Source organism: Gallus gallus, chromosome 7 (assembly GCF_016699485.2).
Source record: "Gallus gallus isolate bGalGal1 chromosome 7, bGalGal1.mat.broiler.GRCg7b, whole genome shotgun sequence".
Classification (NCBI taxonomy): domain Eukaryota; kingdom Metazoa; phylum Chordata; class Aves; order Galliformes; family Phasianidae; genus Gallus; species Gallus gallus.
The window spans coordinates 3,227,590-3,245,576 of NC_052538.1; the positions used below are offsets into that span (position 1 = coordinate 3,227,590).

Below are 17,987 nucleotides of genomic sequence, written 5' to 3' on the forward strand. Positions count from 1 at the left end.
ATAGGAACAGATATGCTCATAGCAACAGATACGTTCACATGCTTATAGAAGCAACCTGGCTCCATAAATACTGTTGAGAAATAAATAACTAGTATGGTGATTCTTGTCCTGCCAACACTGAGGGCACGGGCAACCACGCTGCTTCCAGCAGAGCACAAGTGCTCAGAGTTAAGCACATGGTTAAATGTTTGATGGAGTAGGAGATGCATTTTGTTATACCCACGTACCATATGCTTCTGACTTCTCCCAGCTGCCTTTCTACCAATTAAGTCTCCCAATTCATCAGAGCCTGTGTTAAGACAGCTGAGGAGAAATCCAAAGCCTGAAGGAGCAGAGCTTTGTGCACAACCAGCTACGTGAACACTTCCCATCAAACATCCAGTCAGAAGACAACTCTCACCAGCCTTCCTGCCAGAAAACATTTGATTCTGATGATTAGAGAGTAAACTCTTGCCTGCTTTCAGTTCTGCTTTATGCATAGGCAGCCATGAGTTCAGGAGCTGAGCAACCACAACAAACCTTTATGTAAACATTTCCATGGAAAGCAATCGAGAGAAGTAACAGCAGATTTCAGACTGGCAATCCCCCCTTACCAATCACATGTAAAGATACCCCATCATTCTGATGCATTTTACTTCAGTCTGTGACAGGCATCATTTGTAGAGATTAGCCTGTCAAGAGTTTTGTTTCTTCCTGTGTTCATGTAATGGCCACAAAAAAACCACAAAGAAAAGGTTTGAAGTTTAAAAAGAACACTGAAAAATAATCATTTCAGCCTTACTTGAAGAGGAGAGCACATCATCCCCAACACTGACCAGCATATAAGCATTTTCAGCCTTAGTGGCAGATTTCTTTCAGAAGGGAGTTATTGCTTTGATTTTGATGAGTGATGGCAAGGTCTCAAGAATGAGCCATGGGGAAAAAAAAAAAGAAATCAACTTCTCTCCCCTTTCTGAAGAGTCTTAGGACATTGCTTTGAAATTGTCTAGTATCACTGAAAAGCTTGACTCGATAATCGCACACCCAAAGCTCCTTCCTCCTTCAGGATCCATTTAAAGGGATAGCATCAGATTGAAACCTCATTTCATCAAGTGTACTATCAACACTAAGAGTTGTTTTAATCAAAGTTACATTTCACCCATAGCCCCAGGTAGCTCATTTATCACATTTCAGAGCTGAAAATAGACTCTTCATTTCCATGTTTCCCTTGTCTGTAATTCAGATGCATAAGAGCATCACACTCAGGACTCAAGTGCTGAAAAGGGAAGATAATATTTAAATGAAAAAGATTTAAATGGACTGTTTGGTTCACTGTTGAGGTTTCTTTTTTCTCTCAAACTTGACAAAACCATCAAAAGCTGCCACACATCTGCAGTCTTACAGGTACAGCCAGAGCCGCATGGAGCCATGGGGCTGCCTCTTGCTTTTTCAGTGGAACATGTCACGGTGCTCTCAAACACTTTGTGGAGCTTTAGGACACTGAGAGCTTGCTGAGCCTTCTTGTAAACATCAACATCAATAACCTTTGGTAGCCTACAGATTCACTCAGATCTATGCTCTCACCTGAGTGACAGCGCTGTCAAGAAGGCACCCGTTCTCTCACCTGATAAAAGAGAATTAGTTGCAGAGGGACCAGAAGCATGTCCCCACTCTGCATTCAGGTCCTCATCTATGACCCAGTACTGCCAAATGTTTCCCAGCTCTTCCTCACTTAGAGTTCCCCGGTCCTCCCACTCCTCCTCTCCACTGTGCACAGCCCAATCACACAAGAAAAAATGTTCAATATTCCAGTTTGAACTTGGCTAGGATTTTGTCTAACATGCATGGATTGAAAGACATTTTACCCAAAACATATTAAAAATTCTGCCAAGAACTATTTCATCAAAGAAACTCGCTTTCTTGCCCCATTTCAAATGCCATTTCTTTCCAACCTTTCTCCAAATGCTTGGGTTATTTAAATAACTTCCCTGATGACTTCGTTTGCAGCAGGTGCTCTAGCCACTCACCCAAACCAACAAGGGCTCGTTTAGAAACCTGCTTGGTTTCTAGAAATGTTCAGAGAACACAGTTCTGCTTTTATATGCACGTGCATCTCATCCCACTGAACCCAAGGCAAGAGCCAAGAGCACAGCCTAGATAGAAAATGCATCCCCAACCCCAGGGAACATTCCCAAAGAGACTCAGCATGGTACCCTCTGGCATTACCCCACTCAGCACTGGACACCTGCAAAAGTGCCTTTGGTAGGTTCCTGTTCAACAAAACCCTCTGCTCTCCACGTCTCCTATTTCCACTGGATCAACAGCTGCTTGACTACACCTCAGCCACCACCTACCACTGCATCCACACCATTCCATATCATAGAATGTACCTATGCAAGTCACTCAACGAACACTTCCGAAGCTAGGATTGAACAAATTGAATACAGATGCCATCTGTTAACATAGCTCAAAAAACCAAGTAATTATTTCCTTAAACATTTTAAAATCAATAGTCTGGAACAGCATTAATAAACAGTAAGCCCTGGTCTACTATTCCACGCAGTGCATATTTGTCTACACAGCTAATAACTTCTTCATAAAGCAGAATCCTTTAGGAAACAACTGTAATCACCTTCTTCGTGGCTAAGGGAAGAACACCAAATTTCTCTTCTGTCCTTAATACAGCATGTGCAATCCCATTTCTTTGAAATAGCTGACTCGTCGGCAAGCACTGACAGATAACAAGAGGTGTTTGAGAAGAGCATTACAGACATGTTTGCAGTGACTAATTAGAGAAAACAGCTTTCTTCTCCCCCACACACAATACCTGCTTTTCTAAGTAAACATCTGAAATCAGAAGGTAATTTTAGAAGATAATAATAACCAATAAAGAATTTGCTTCAGAGATGATGAAATTTATCTTGCAATTCACGGAGTCCCATCTGTGAAGGGAAGATGAAAACTAAACAATTCCTCCGTCCTTTATATGTTGTATCTATCTTGATAGGGAGCTTCTCAGGGCAGGGACGAGCTCACCATGGTTACACAGCACAAAGGGTTTCTGATCTTAACAGGGCCAAGCAATGACATATATTGCAATAAGCAGCAACACCAAAGTTAATATAGAAAATATTGCTGTGTAAAATCTTTTTATTTTTAGAACTGTGGTTTCAATATCAGAGGACCAAGCATTTCAAACCAGCAATTACTGCTCTGTGATCTGACAGCCACGTTGCGACCTCGGCTCCGTCTCTGTTTATCCTGGTTATTGTACTTAAGCCTAAGAGGCACTGGCAGAATATTACTAAGATCATCAATAACCCAGTCATGCACCAGACTTCCCTTCTTTATTTCTTACAACTACGTGACAAGCAGCAATAGGGACAGCTGACTACCATCTGTACATAATGCGTGGAATATTAATACGAACAGATGTTAATTATTCCATTTCTGTAAGTTCGTGACAGTTGCTGATGTATCAGAGGTGCCTGGATCAGCAAGGAGGCACGGAAAACAACTCCCCAATTTTCTACAACAAAACGATAAGGAAGAACAACTCCAAACTACGTTTTCTCAGCAGACTTTAAGACAAAACTTATTTCAACAGCGATACTTCAAGTTCAGCTCTTATAAGCCTGCACATCCCCAGCCTTACAGTTCTATTAAAAATGAACACAGATGGGTGTTTGCGTGCATAAAACTATCCTTATTTTTTTTTCCTCCTTCATTTCAACCCCCCAAATACTACTTCTCCCTCAACTTCAAGTCAACTGGGCACTTTAGCAGTACAAAAGCAAGCACACTGATCCTCCAGGACCCTCTGCCCTTGCTCAGTTAGTGCTCTGCAGCCTGTGCTACTGCCCATACACAGCCTCAGCACCGGTCCTCATGAGGAGTCTGACTGCTAACAGCCTGCCCATCTGGCACTGAAGGAAATCACAGGCAAGCATACTTCAAACATGATTAGCCAGCATATACATAGTTTTACGGCCAGCTCCTATAACTTAAATATCAGGCTATTTCTTATTCATCTTCCCGGCAAACCTCATTAGGATCACTGTTAACCTCAAGCTACTGATGGCTTGCTGGGAGAAATGGCACCTTTTTTTTTTAAATCACTAGAGGGCTCATAAAAACCTGATTTTTAATTTAACTTTTTTTTTAATCAGCGTGGTAAAATTCTGGCATATGCACTGCACTTTAGAAACTCAAACGTTACTGTGTGCCTATCCTACACAGCTACTGTAAGCAAATGGCACGAAGAAAAAATGCAAAGCAATGCAGAGCTCTTTCAGTCCTTACAGTTTCGTTTAGTCTGAAGTCAGCATTAATTGCCCAGTTCTCAGTGCCAAAGCCTGCTATAAAGTTGGCTGTCTGAGTCAGTTGCTCCTCATAACATACCATGTTATTCAACAGTCTGCCATTTTACCAAGTTTTGCCGTCGTTTTTTCTCCTGCGCTTGATATGTGAAGATGTCAGGAAGGTTCTGCAAAGAATTCCAGTGCTCCCAATTGCTTTGCTTATGTTTAAGTAAGGCCATTTTGCATGCATTTAAGTATAACTTGTTTTTAAAGGATTTGTGTGGGTATTTTTCTTTCCTTTTTTTCCTTTACATTCCCACCCCTTGCTTGTTCAATTCTTCATAACAAAACCTTTCCTGTCCTGATCTTTGTAACATGCAGCTATGCAAACAGCTGTCTTCCTATTTCAGTAGCTGCTCAAACGTACACTTCAAAGCAAAACCAACAGGTATCAACCATGTTGCTGTGTACCTCTTACCCATTCAAATAAAGTTTAATAGATCGGTACAAACCACTTCCTTCACATGCATGCCCTTTGTAACCAGTACAACTACTTGAATTTAATAATGTTTTAGTAGCTTCATTTAATCTACACTTGTTTTCCTAGAGAACAAACTAAACTAACACTCCTTATTTTCTCCCTGTTCCCAGATTTACCCAACTTGTGCAGGATCTCCAAGTAAGAGAATCACAGAACGGCTTAGGCTTGGAAGACACCTTTGAGACCATCCAGCGGCCAAGGGCAGTGCTGCCCCCACCAGCTCAGGCTGCCCAGAGCCCATCCAGCCTGGCCTTGAGCACCTCCAGAGATGGGGCACTCACAGCTCTCTGGGCAGCAGTGTCAGGGCCTCACTGCTCTCCTTCCCTCACTGTATTTCTCAGTTATGGTGTTACACCAGCAGGACTGTTTCTAAATAGCCTGGCTTGTCTGTGTGTGCTTAGGCTTCGTCCTTACCCCATACTGACACATGCTCTTGCATATGGAAAGTTAACACACACCCCCACAGACACATGCATAATACGGAAGGAAAAATTACTGAAGCAAACGTTTAAGAGAATGACTACTTCTGTTGGAAATAACAGTGGACGTGTCCGTGAAAGAGTTAATCTTCAAAGGACTAAAAGCAGTTAACCTTCAGCAGTGATCAGATTCCCAGCTTCTGCAGCAGCTGATCACTCTCGGGGCCTGCACACAGTATGCAGAGTTCTCAAGGACAGCTTGATTTCTGGCATCTCTGGACAAGCTGGAAATTGTAATTGCAATCACAGTGAGCTTCTGTGCCGGGAACTGACAGGCAGGCAGGTCCCCCTCCTAAGTGACTACACTTACAGCGTGCGTAAGTGGGAGGAAGAGGGGAGACCGAACAAAAGGGAATCTACAATCAGATGGGTTAGGTCACCCCTTTGCCTCCCATCCACAGCAACTTAACGTGATGGAAAGAAAACCTGTTTGAATCACAGCCGAAGCACCGCCAGGCAAATGCAGCAACACTGCTGTTCTTTAGCTGCTATTCTTACAGGGACCCCTTATGCCAGTTGGAAAGAAGGGTGTTTACATAAATGACAGAAGAGGAGGATAAGGGAAAACATCTCACTGCTGCCATACAGGATTTCATTTGATCCTAAAGCTGACCTTTAAACCGAGGTTTGGGGTTAACTCAGTGCTATTTCCCAAGCAGCCCTGCAGCCAGCAGCAGGACTATGAAGTGCCTGCACGTACCACTCAACCTCTGATAGGAGCGCTGCCTTCCTCAGACTTTCGGATCCAGCTCAAATGCATCGCTAGGCAGCATGAGGGAATTAAGCTTAAGCCAATGGATAGGTGAAAATTTCTTTCTGCTGTCACCCATACGCTCATAATAAAAGGCAAGCTCTTAGAAGGACCCTGAGAGAAAAGGTATCTGTATCTCCAGCTTAGGACCTTTCTGTGTCTACTAGAAGTAGTAGAAACAAGAGAAGTCTTCTCTCACCCTACTCACCTGACCAGCTGGCTGTACTTCCCACAGTGGCCTCCAGACACAACTAGAGAAACAAGGAAATAACTAGACCTAGCCAGATCCCTCCTGGTTTCCAGCTGAACAGGAAAGTAAACCCTCCTCGATAAATGATTTTTTTTCCCTTGAAACTTCTGAACCAAACCTAAGTTTGGTATGTCTTCAGCACGTGTCTTGCTTGTCTTGATAGGTACGAGGGGCTCACAATTAGGGAAAGTTCATCTTTTTGCAGTGCATGAAGACTGACTGCTTTGCTCATTTAGTTAATTAAACAGACACACAAACGTGACAGAATAAAGGATGTGTGTATCAGCCCCCTCTATGTAGGCAGCTTTGATTTGCTTGCTGTATGCCTGGTAGAGGTCACTGTCACTTATTACCTTTATAGTTTGCTTGATAAATGCTCTCCTGCTCAATGAATACTGCTACTAGAGATGGCAGGGAACTACATTAAGCCTAGGAAAAGTCAAGAATCCCCCTAGATCTTAATTATAAAACCATAAAAGAAACCAACCGCCTTTGAAGCTCTCTTACCAGGAAACAAATGAGAATGGGAAATTTATTTCCAAACATAAATCCCAAACCCTTCAGTTTAATTTCTCCCAAGTTAACTTTCCCACCTAGCTAAGCAGCACTGCCTTCTATTATTAGCTTCTGGCCCAGTATCAGCTGACCACCATCAGTCAAACTGTCTTCATCTCAATGAGCTCAGGGACTTCCAAGGAACTCTGTGTATGCAGGCGTGTGCTTGCAGCCTCTAATTATTTTCTAACAGATAATGGAGCACTTAAGTTCAGTGAGGATAGATTAAATTTGTAAGTGGATCAAAACCCTGGACAGAATCAGAGCTCACAAGATTACTTCCTGAAAGCACTAAGCTTAGAGGGCTAGGAAGGAAAGGCTCTCATTAATCGTCTGTTCCCCCAAGACACAATCATTTTAAGATATTTTCTAGCCTCAGAGATGGCCTGCTACGCTTCCCTATTGTGGCGTGTCTCTGGAATGTATGACATTATTTGCCAAGCATTTGGTTTGATGTTAAACCATCTGATCAGGCTACTTGACTTACCAGGCAATCGTAACAGTCAAATAATTAGAAGTTGAGGAGGGGAAATTGTTTTCACAAGTGAAACGACAAGTCCCGGTTCAATTATCAAGTAGCCTCTCAGCTGCTTGTTTGACTTTTCTCATAATAAGCCTTCTCCTACCTGCCCAACAGCCTCATCTTTTCTTACAGCTGCCAACCTTGGGGTGAGGGGCAGCACATCTTCCCTCCGGATGCCAGCAGCCAGTGGCAGCTCCCCTGCCGGACACACAAGCAGCAGCAAACATGCTTGTACTCAAGAGTTCAGATTCCAGGGCCCTTCTGTGGACCACGAGGTGTGCAGAGCCTGGCAAGGAGGTGAAAACACCCCAACCATCAAACCATTTCAGTGCCTGAGGGGAAATCCCGTAGCCTGTGAAATTATTCCAGAGATAAATGACCACCAATTTGAACTTCAGAAGGAATAGTGAAGTATTAAACCTCTGTTAAGTATGAAAAATATACCCCTCCTAGTCCACACGCACATTCTGCTGCTTCCCTGGAGAAGGCAGTTCAAGATATGCAGTAGACTTTGGCTTGCCTTGTGACAGACATAGAACTACCATAGAGAAAAAACAGCTATATAGGTAAGCAGGGAGCAGCATTAAAGAAAGGTAGTTGGGGATTTGAAGAAAAGACACAGAAAATAGACTCTGCTGCCATTCCCTGACGAAAAATTCCAAATAGGGAATGTAGTTTTTGATGACAGCCAATTCATCATCCCCTGGTGGGAGGTGTTTGGCCATAGGAGGTGCTAACACCATACATTACATCATTATAGTCATTACAGATCCATTAGCAGATGTTCAAGGTGCTGGAATGACAGCCCAGCAGCCAAATTGTTGTTCTTTACTTTCAGCATAACATTTAGTAGGATCTTGGAACGCTTTAAGACTTACATTCTGCCAACGTCAGAAGTTTAAAGCAGGGCCAACGGAACATGCCACTGCTGTCTCTACCAGCTATTGCTGTAGACAGCGACGTGTTCCAAGTACTCTCTGTGTACACAAATCGGTGTTTGCAAGAGGCTTTACATCTCCCACAGCCTCTCTAAAGGGAATGCTGAGCTTTACTTGCAAGTACAAGGACACACACAGCTGGGTAAGAATTGCCAACAAAAGCACACCCATACTTGACAAGTTCAGAAAATAGGAAAGTCAAGTGGATAACTCATGATACCTCCTCCCCATTAACCTTCCCTTCCCACTGAAAAGATTGTCAGACACTTCACTGAAGTCAGTATCCATTATGCTCCCAATGGCAGTTAGCTCCTATATAACTTTAAAAAAAAAAAAAGGAACTGCTTTTGACAAAGGCCATTCACAACACTCTTCTTACTGAAAGATGGATACTGATGGATCATGCTCTCACATGTACTCATACATTTTCCTAATGAGATAATGTCAATAGATAATTTCATCCAGCACAGTTGCACTGACCAAAGCCTCCAAGTGACGAGGAATAAAACGGTCTCCTACTACAACTTCACTTAGGTATCTTCCATTGAACAATATCTCCTCATAATAGCTTATCAGTATAAAATTATATCCCTTCTGGGACAGAAAGCAGTGGTCACATTAAAACCATAACCAATTCCTAGGCCCTTCATTTACATAACAGTTATCTATTAAAATGCCAGCTGTTTCAGGAAATAGATGGCTGAGTTAGGAGGCAAGGATGGCAGGAACTTCTGTGCTATTGCATGAAAAATTATTTCAAAAGAGGGAAATTCTGTCTGCCCTCCCATCAATTTTGTACAGCAAGGAACGCCACAGGCCACTGCACACATATCCAATGCAGTGTGGATACAAAGCATCTTAGAATTAACAATGAGAAGGACTATCAGCTGACGATGGGGTCTAATTCTTTTTAGCTATGATTAAAAGTAACCTTCAGGTTATTATTGACCTTTAGGACTCACAATAACCCACACCATTCCCCCACCTGATTACTGCTAGATCAGAGGCTCACAAGAGAACGTTAAGGAGAAACCTCTCCCAGTGTGGCTGCGTATTACATGGTGAAAAGCTCTATAGTATCCAAGAAAATTTCTCCACTTCTCAGCCACTCATCAGATGCATACACTGGAGGAAAATGAGGCCCAGTGAAGTAAGTCAGCTGATGACGCTGAGCTAGGAAACCTCAATCAACTTGGTCTTTTAAGGAGGATCTTACACGTTCTTTGCGACGTGCCTCAAGGTTAATCAATATCAAACTATCAGAAGGTCAGCTCCTCATCTAGTACAAACCGTACTCTTCCAGTGACTTTCATACGGCAATATCAATTCCATTTACTTGAAAATGGAATCTGCATCACTGTCTACTGACATCAAATAGCACACACGCGGCTTGCATGCAGTAGCCCTCCACTCTCTAGGCATTCACTTCAATGGACCACTGAACACCAGATCTCCTCTTTCTGGAGCTTTGCCATTGATCATTATTTTGTCCTTTAAGCAAACATCTAATCCTCTTTATCCCTTTAGTGCAATTCATTTCATCCAAACAGAGCCCATTTTATGTTTGTTTGTACACAATGATTATTAAATGTCATCGACATAAATGTGCAGGTGCATAGGAAAGCACCTTGGTCTACACCCAGCTTTAGTTCCATTGTGAGAATTCGTGATCACTTGCTTGAAACAGCTAGAGCTGTAACTGTACATTGTTATTAATTTCTAGATGTAGGAGTAGATCATATAATGGGAGTACAATCTCCTTAAGGCTTATAGTCTCATTAATGCTTATCAAATTAAGGCTGTACACTAAACAGAACTTTGGAATTTAGAAGTCCTATGTAATTTTCAAGTTCACAGGAGAGTCTTACAAAAAAATGCAAATTGCTATTATTTGTCAAAATACTGCCTCTGATTTGGACACAAACATTCAGCGCCAGTGAGGCTTAATCTTGACACAAAGCAAAAGACTGAACAAAGAACATCCATAAAAATGATGATCTTGACCTTCTATTAAGTGTTTTAGATTAGTAAAGCCAAAAGAATTTTTAAATTGGGCCTATTTCATTTTTTCCTCCCTGTTATGTTTTACTGCTGCTGACTGCTCCCAGACTTAGTGCTGAGCTTTCAGGGAAACAGAAGCAGAAGACACTTAAGTTTCTGTTCCTGTGAGTTCTACACCAGTGAAGACTTGCATACATGGTAAGATGCTCCCCTGCAATTCCTTCTCTCACCTCTATACTCTCTGTCATAGAAATGAAAAATTGCTGGCACATGAGACAGAGAAGTGATGAGCCTTCCAGTGATGGAATGACCATGTATAAGTGAACTCCAGACATCCTGAGGCCCATGACAACTGCATGTTGAAAAACCCACCTTGGCACTGACGTTACCACATGCTTGGGGTTCCAGAATACTATTATCTACAAGCAATAATCTGACCAGGGCAGCGCACTGCCCTGTACTATTAGTCCAGCTCTTCTTCTTCAAAGAAGCAGCAGTGATCTACCTCCAGCTGAGGTGTAAACTTGTTTGGTGCTTATTGTTTGATAGCATTGCTACCATAGAGAATGCATGAACACAGAGACAGCTTATCAAGGACTAACAGAAGGACATGCCCCTATTAAAACTCAGCTGCTTTTGTTTGTAGGCCATCATGTTGTAGCACATGTTAAACATCAGCATGATATTGGTCCTGTGAAAAAAACTCCTTCAACTATTTAAGAAAAACAACTAGCAGAAATTACTCTTTACAACCTCTGTGGACTGAAGAAAGATCCCCCCAAGACTCAAAGTGACTTACGTCCATAAACTCCACGTTGGCTTTGGGACCAGTGGTCTCATTAAGGATCTTAATGGCCACAGGAATCTTAACGGTTTCTCCCTCGGGGACCCAAATACCCTAGAAAGATAAGACAAAATGCCAGAAGACTAATAAGACAACAATCATAAAAATTTCACTCAGTTGCATTTCTTTTTGATGTATTTTGTCATATCACGAAGTTCAATTCTGAACATCAAAACTGAAAATACACAAAATAAGCTATTAAAAGCAAAAAAAGAAGACAATTGTCTTTAAATGGAACGATGTAAGCACATCAAAGATGCACATTTTTTCACTACCTATTGACTCCCACAAGATTAAATAAAACACTGGAGTATTTTATCCTAGAATCTGATGTTAAACTCACTGAAGCTACTGCAAAACTCCCACTAGTGAGTATCACCAGCAATGAGGCCAGAACTTGACTGCTCACTGGTTAAACGAGGCTAGTCGCTGCTGCACGGAGAAGACTCTTACCTTGTATACTGTTCCAAAGGCTCCAGAGCCAAGAACCTTCACTCGTTTCAGCTCAGTTTCCTTCAGGATACGAAGCTGAGCTTGGTTGGGTGCCGTACCACTTGGAGTCAAGGGTTCCACAAGCTAGGAAGTAAAGCCCGATAGTGTTATGGATTTTCACACTTTCAAATACATGAGAAGTTTATACTGGAAACAACCAGTCCAGTTAAACAACAGAATAAGACAGTAAAGACTGCTGATCTAACAACTCCTGAGGGAATCTCTCACTTTTAAAGAGAACAATCAAATGCTGACAAACTGAGCAACAGAATGAAAAAAATCCTCACTCAACTTGTAATCATTTCCACCAGGAATTACACACTGGAAATTGAATTGGTGTCACAGTAATGCACCCAAGGACTTCTGCTAATGGAGGCAATATAAATATTTTCTACGTGACAGAAATACAGCATTTATTATCAATGGACCGCATTATTTTTTTGCCCATTTTAGTGCCTCTTAAGTTAGTCGTATTTCTTTCAAATAACCCTGACTTAATGGCTCATCACATTCTTGCTGTTTTGGGGAAGGGACTATTCTTCTCAACTTCTGCTGTATCATATAGGAGGACAACTTTAAGGAGAAAGCAACTTAAAGGAGACAATTTTTAACAGCCATTAATTTGCTGGAAAAAAAAAAAGAGGCACAATTAAGCAATTTGTTCAAGAAGACAATCATGTCCCAAGAAGCTTTACAAATAAACCACAGTCAGACATTCTGTTAAAAATGACTTTAGAAATCAATACTGTCCCACGTTTGCCAGAAAAGCAATGGCTCTTTAAAAATAAATTAAAACAATAAGTGAAAAGGACAATACACTAAACAATGAAAAACAGCCTGCTCCTTTACAAGATGAGAGAAATAATTCAGGGCTACTCCTACTCAAATGGGATTCACACCACTGCAGTATTTCAGAGTCGTCTGTTTACAAGGCTACTGCTCGGTGGTTTCAGAACTCCTGCTATGGCTCTTTGAGCATCATGGACTACTTACCATCTGACCAAACTATTTTAGTTTGGGTAAGAATATCAAGAGTTGGAAATGACTCGAGTATGAAAACGTAAAACCAAACAGCAACAAGACAGGTTATCACAGAAATTATTAAGAGCCACACTTTTAGAAGAATAGTTCTCTCTCTTAGTTCCTGATTAGATGTCCAGTATTAATGTGGTGAAAGAAAGAAGCTTCCCTATTAAAGAAAAACAGACTGGAAGCATGCTTCTGTATATATGACTTGCAGACCACCAACACAGGGACGGCTGGGAAAAGTAGTATTGTGGGTTTTAAAAATATGCTTGTAGGGTTTTACTGAGAATGACCAAGAGAAAGATAGGTTTATTATGACCTCCAGCTAGAAATAGAGAAGGGAGCTGAAGCTGTGTGTGTTTATTTCAGGATACTCCTGATTTAATCTTCCATTTCACAGGCAAGACAGTAGCCTCCCCATATACTAAGACCTTCTAACTACTACTGCTTCGATTAAGACCTTAGTCCCTCAGGAGAAACGCCACCAGCCACAGCTTTTATCTGACCAAATGAAGAACAGGAGCTGTTGTCAAAGCCAGTACAATGAAGACCATCTGCTGAAAATCACTTCTGCTTACGTGGAGGCTGGTACGACGGCAAGGTTAATATACCTAAAAGCATTAAGTTAAGCTTCCTATAAACCTGAACAGTGTTCAACAAGCAACACAAATTCTAGCCAGTATAAAGGTATTTAGGAAAACAGATTGGAGATGCATAAATCCTTTTGTCAAGCTCTAGAGTGGAAGTAAGTGGGAGCAGGATCCCTACAATAAAACAGGAGACAGCACTTTTTAAAAAGCCTTATTGAAGTATCAGTACAGAACTATATTTCCAAGACTGATTATCCATCTTGCAGAGGGGAACCCTAATTTAACATCATAATCAAAGGTGCTTCAAAGTACAGGAGTGTGGAGACAGTAGTAATCACTTCTGCTGTAGCTGGCAAATGAAGACTAAATGTTATGCTCAAAAACATTTCCTAGGTTGCCTCCTCCACTGCCTACAGCCTCACCTCAGTCTCCAGGAACCTCCGCAACGCTCTCTTCTTTTTAATGCTCTTGCGTCGAACGTACACAGCAAACGTCAGGCCCATGATGACGATGATGAAGAGGCCACCAATAACTCCCGCAGCAATCAAAGGGGTTCTGGCAATCAGAATCAGAGACTTTGTTGTTAGGTGGGGTGACGGACCAGAGAACAATTGGGTACACAAAACACAATCACTTGGAAAGCTTACTGTCGTGTGACGGTTTCTTAGTTGGCCCAAATATAAAATCAGGGGAAACGTATTAATAACTTCTCTTGATTTCCACCAATATAACAATTTCACTTTGTTCAAACTGCCATGCACATGTGAAAAGTTGTGTGGACAAGGAGACACAACATGCACTTTGATGGCAAACGCAAATCTGCAATGGCAAAATGAGGATACAGATACTTGCAGTTCTCCTGCAAGAGGCTGGTTTACCTGAACTTACTCTTTGGCCCTAATGTCATTAACTCATGGGATGGGGCAGCGAGGGGGAAAATAAGAACTGCCTAAGCTACCAACATGATCCATCTTCCTGAGTTTAGAGAAGGGAGGAGAAACTTCACAAATGCTGTGTCAGAGAAACTTGGAGGCATCATACACGTGCAAGCCTTGCACAAGTAGAGGATATTAATGTTTCAACAAAGTAATTCATTACTAGTACCACACACCCTCTAGAGGCTCTTAGTTCATTGCTATTCCACATGAATATTCTGGTGAGGGTTTCACGGTTGCACCCGTATGGTTCTGCTACCTCTCTCCAGCAAAGTCAAAACCCCAAGCACAAGCCTGTTTTGTGGAGCCAAAAAGTCTCCTGTGAGCAGTACCAAACGAGGGTCACCCTGTGCACAAAGAAAGTAGTGCTGTCCCCCACTATCCCTGCAATCTCCCACATGGTAGGCGCAGAGAAACAAGCTCCTTCCAAAGAGCAAGTTGAAGCAAGTTCTGCCCTCACTCAGTTTTCTCTGTCTCTATAAGGTGGGTGGGAGCCTTCAAACCAACATCTTACATTAACTGTTTCCACAGAATGCCAGCAACTTACTTAAACCCTCACAGTGTTTAACATCCCAACTGCAGTGCCTGGAGATTAGCTGAAAAGATGGATAAAAGGGGCAGCGTGACAACTGCAGAGCAGAATGGTGCAGAAATCATGTCTCATTACCTACAGGAAATAGGTTAACAGTTGCCAAGATTGTAGGAGTATCATTGCTCTGGTTTAATAGTCTCCTCCATTATGTCTGAATGAAGATGAAAGATACATTATAGCTTAATAAAAGTAGCACACAAGTATTGAAAATTTTAGTGTCTCCAATAGAAACAGTAAATTGATTTATCCGATCCCTTGTTGGTCCTTTACATCACACCACAAAGCCAAGCAGTGGGATGCAGCACTACCTAACCTGGTTTGCTATATTCAGGTGTACCTACGTCACCACTGCCCATCGTTTTGAAGCCCATATCTAAGCTAGCCATCAAGAGAACTCCATGAAGGTAGCACTAATGCTCTGAAGCAGAAAGATATTTTCTTAAGTGATACACGAACAACCACAGAATTTTTGCCACCACCAAACCAAAGACAGACAAAACAGGACCTCCTGACCTCGAAATGCATATTAGTGACCACCATAACAACTGCTGATATCAAGTTTTATGACACGATATACGCTAAAAGTGGTCCACACAGTATTTGAATGGTAGTCCATAAGTAACCGGTTCTCAAGGAAACATCCATCAGATCAACTCTCATTGATTTTAAAAGGAAATCATCATTTTTTTTAACAGTGAATTGCAAAAAAGCACTTATAAAGGTCACCAAATCAAACTTTTGTTTGAGTCACTAAAACAAAATCTGCATTAATTGTTTATTAGATCTGAATTTTCAGGAGCTACAATCTAAATACATTAAGCTTAAAAAGGCCACAAAACAGGAATACTATGGCATATGAGAAGACATGTTTTTAAATGCTGAAGAACTGAGAAAAGTTTTTTTTTTGAACTGCCTCACTCACAGACCAACCATCCTTACATAGAAATGTGAACACACAGAAACACCACAGACCCAAATGGATGCAGCTGTATACTAAGCAGCTTCTCCTTGCCATGCCAACACAAAGCTAAGCCCCAAAGACAACAGCAGTCATGAGTTTCATTTGACACAGTGGCAAACGATGAGCCGCTGGCTTCAGTGCTTTCTGGTATCATCAGTGCACGTCACTATCACATCTCACTGTTGTTTCCAACCACATACAGATTATCTCCTTAGCACTTGAGTTATTTCGTTTGTCTCCTACTTCGTTTGGGTTATTCTGACTTAGGTTCATTAGGCTGAGTTTGCTTTTTATCTATTCTGCTAACACCTTCAACTGTGTAATCTTTCCAGCATCCTTGCCTGTGCAATATCTCAAATTTAATACTCAAGTGAATTTCACTAAAATGCTGTTTAACTTTCCTTTAGATAACTGTTAATGTTGTTTAACACAGATCCCTGCAAAGTATTACTGACCAGAGATCTAGGTTTCAAGTCTTCACTTGTCTCCCATTCTGTTGTTGTTTTTCAATCCAATCCCTTTCTTTTCTTTTTCCCAGCATATGCACCAAACCATCAGTTCAGCTTCACATACTGCTGGACACGCACAGAAGTCCTTACCTCTGGTGGCATTAAGGATGTAATCCGTTTACATTACCGGTACACTAATAGCCCACAACCACCTCTGTGAATGCATCTATCCAATACAGACTACTTTCCTCTTAAAAACACTTTCACCAATATTAACAGCAGCAATGTTAATGCTGTGACAAAAACGCTGTCTTCAAAAAGAGATTTTAGTAAAGTCACCTTTAAAAGCACAGAGGCCCCTTGTCTCTGCTAGGGCTCAGAAAGGCTAAGCTCAAGGATGGAGAGCAGTTGTATATCACTGCTACCCACCCAGCATAAGGATGGACAGCCAGAGGTCGACTCTAGCTCATGTTTCTTACAGCTCCACTACTAACCCACCATCAGGAAACTGCTGATACAGCCAATATTTTCCTTTACACACTGAAAATCTACTCCAGAGGGTGTAAAAAATTCTCTACTAGGCGTTTCGGAACTTTTATGCTCATCAAAATAGACTCTGTAGTGCGAGAAATATGGCTCTGAATCATAATTCAATCCCACATAATTAATTTGCTATCCGTCACCCCTCCCTCGGCTGAGGACAGAATACTCAATTAATGCCTGGACAAGGGAGGTAGGCAGAGAGAAAAAAAAGCACTACATGTGAAAAATCCTGCCTCCTCAACTGCAAACTGTGTGTAATGGGCTCAAATTCAGAAGTAAGATTCTAGTGTTCCCTTAGGAGAAATACATATTTTTCTTTGTAAATGTGTATAGAATTTACCCACTCCTGCCCACTGAATTTGAGACAAGACGTTCAAAGTCGGCGTTCCAAGATGGACAAGGATGCTCAACAGGGTGGCCTGTATATTTACATCCACGCCAAAACATCAACACATTTGCAATTCCCACAGTGCTCCAAGAGTCAGATATTAAAGCCTAATTACTGACCTCAACGAGTACATGGCCTACTCACTCTAGACTGACTCTACTCCAGTGTCTACATCTACTCTAGATTGGAGGACAGCACAGAAGGGAAAGGAAGCAGTGCTGTGGTCCATGGAGTAAAGCTGAGAAGACACCTGTTTGCACATCCTTGGCATTAATCCACCTAATGAACTGAGCTTTGAAACCAAGCTTTCTGTTCCTGCCTCAACATCCTGGAGGTGTTTAAGAGCCGTGTGGATGTGGTGCTCAGAGATATGACTTAGCAGAGGGTTGTTAGAGTTAGGGTACTATGGTTAGGCTGCGGTTGGACTTGATGATCTTTGAGGTCCTTTCCAACCTGAGTAATTCTATGATTCAACATTTCCCAGCTCTCTACTTCAGATTTTATCTGTGCAACTCCATTCTTCTTCTTCAAGGCACTCTTTTTTGACATGGACAATTCACACCTCCTGCATTCCTCACCCCTTCCCTAAGAGGGGAATTCAGTCAACTTACAATATGCATTTTCAGAGATCCAAGGGATTTTGTTAATCCTGGAATGCTAATCTTAGCATTTAAACTACACAAAATAAACAGCCAGGGTGGGAAGCAAATTTGAGTATGCTTAATAGCTTCTCTGTGCTGTGCAGCACTCCCTGGCAGCCTCTACATCCACAACTCCCGGCGTCTGGTGCTCACAGAACAGTGCTCCCCATGGGCAGAAAGAACTCAGCCAGGATTATTCATGTTAAGA

The 17,987-nt window shown here is 41.8% G+C and overlaps 1 protein-coding gene across 8 annotated transcripts in view; it reads right to left on the reverse strand.

Moving 5' to 3' along the window:
* Positions 1-17,987, reverse strand: part of ERBB4 (erb-b2 receptor tyrosine kinase 4) — a 491,485-nt gene that overhangs the window by 93,940 nt on the left and 379,558 nt on the right. For all 8 annotated transcript variants that reach the window (XM_015289117.4, XM_015289115.4, XM_015289118.4 and 5 more), the window contains 3 exon segments: positions 13,693-13,825; positions 11,616-11,738; positions 11,118-11,216 (listed from right to left, as the gene is read on the reverse strand). In XM_015289117.4, the coding sequence (XP_015144603.1) occupies positions 11,118-11,216; positions 11,616-11,738; positions 13,693-13,825 (355 nt within the window).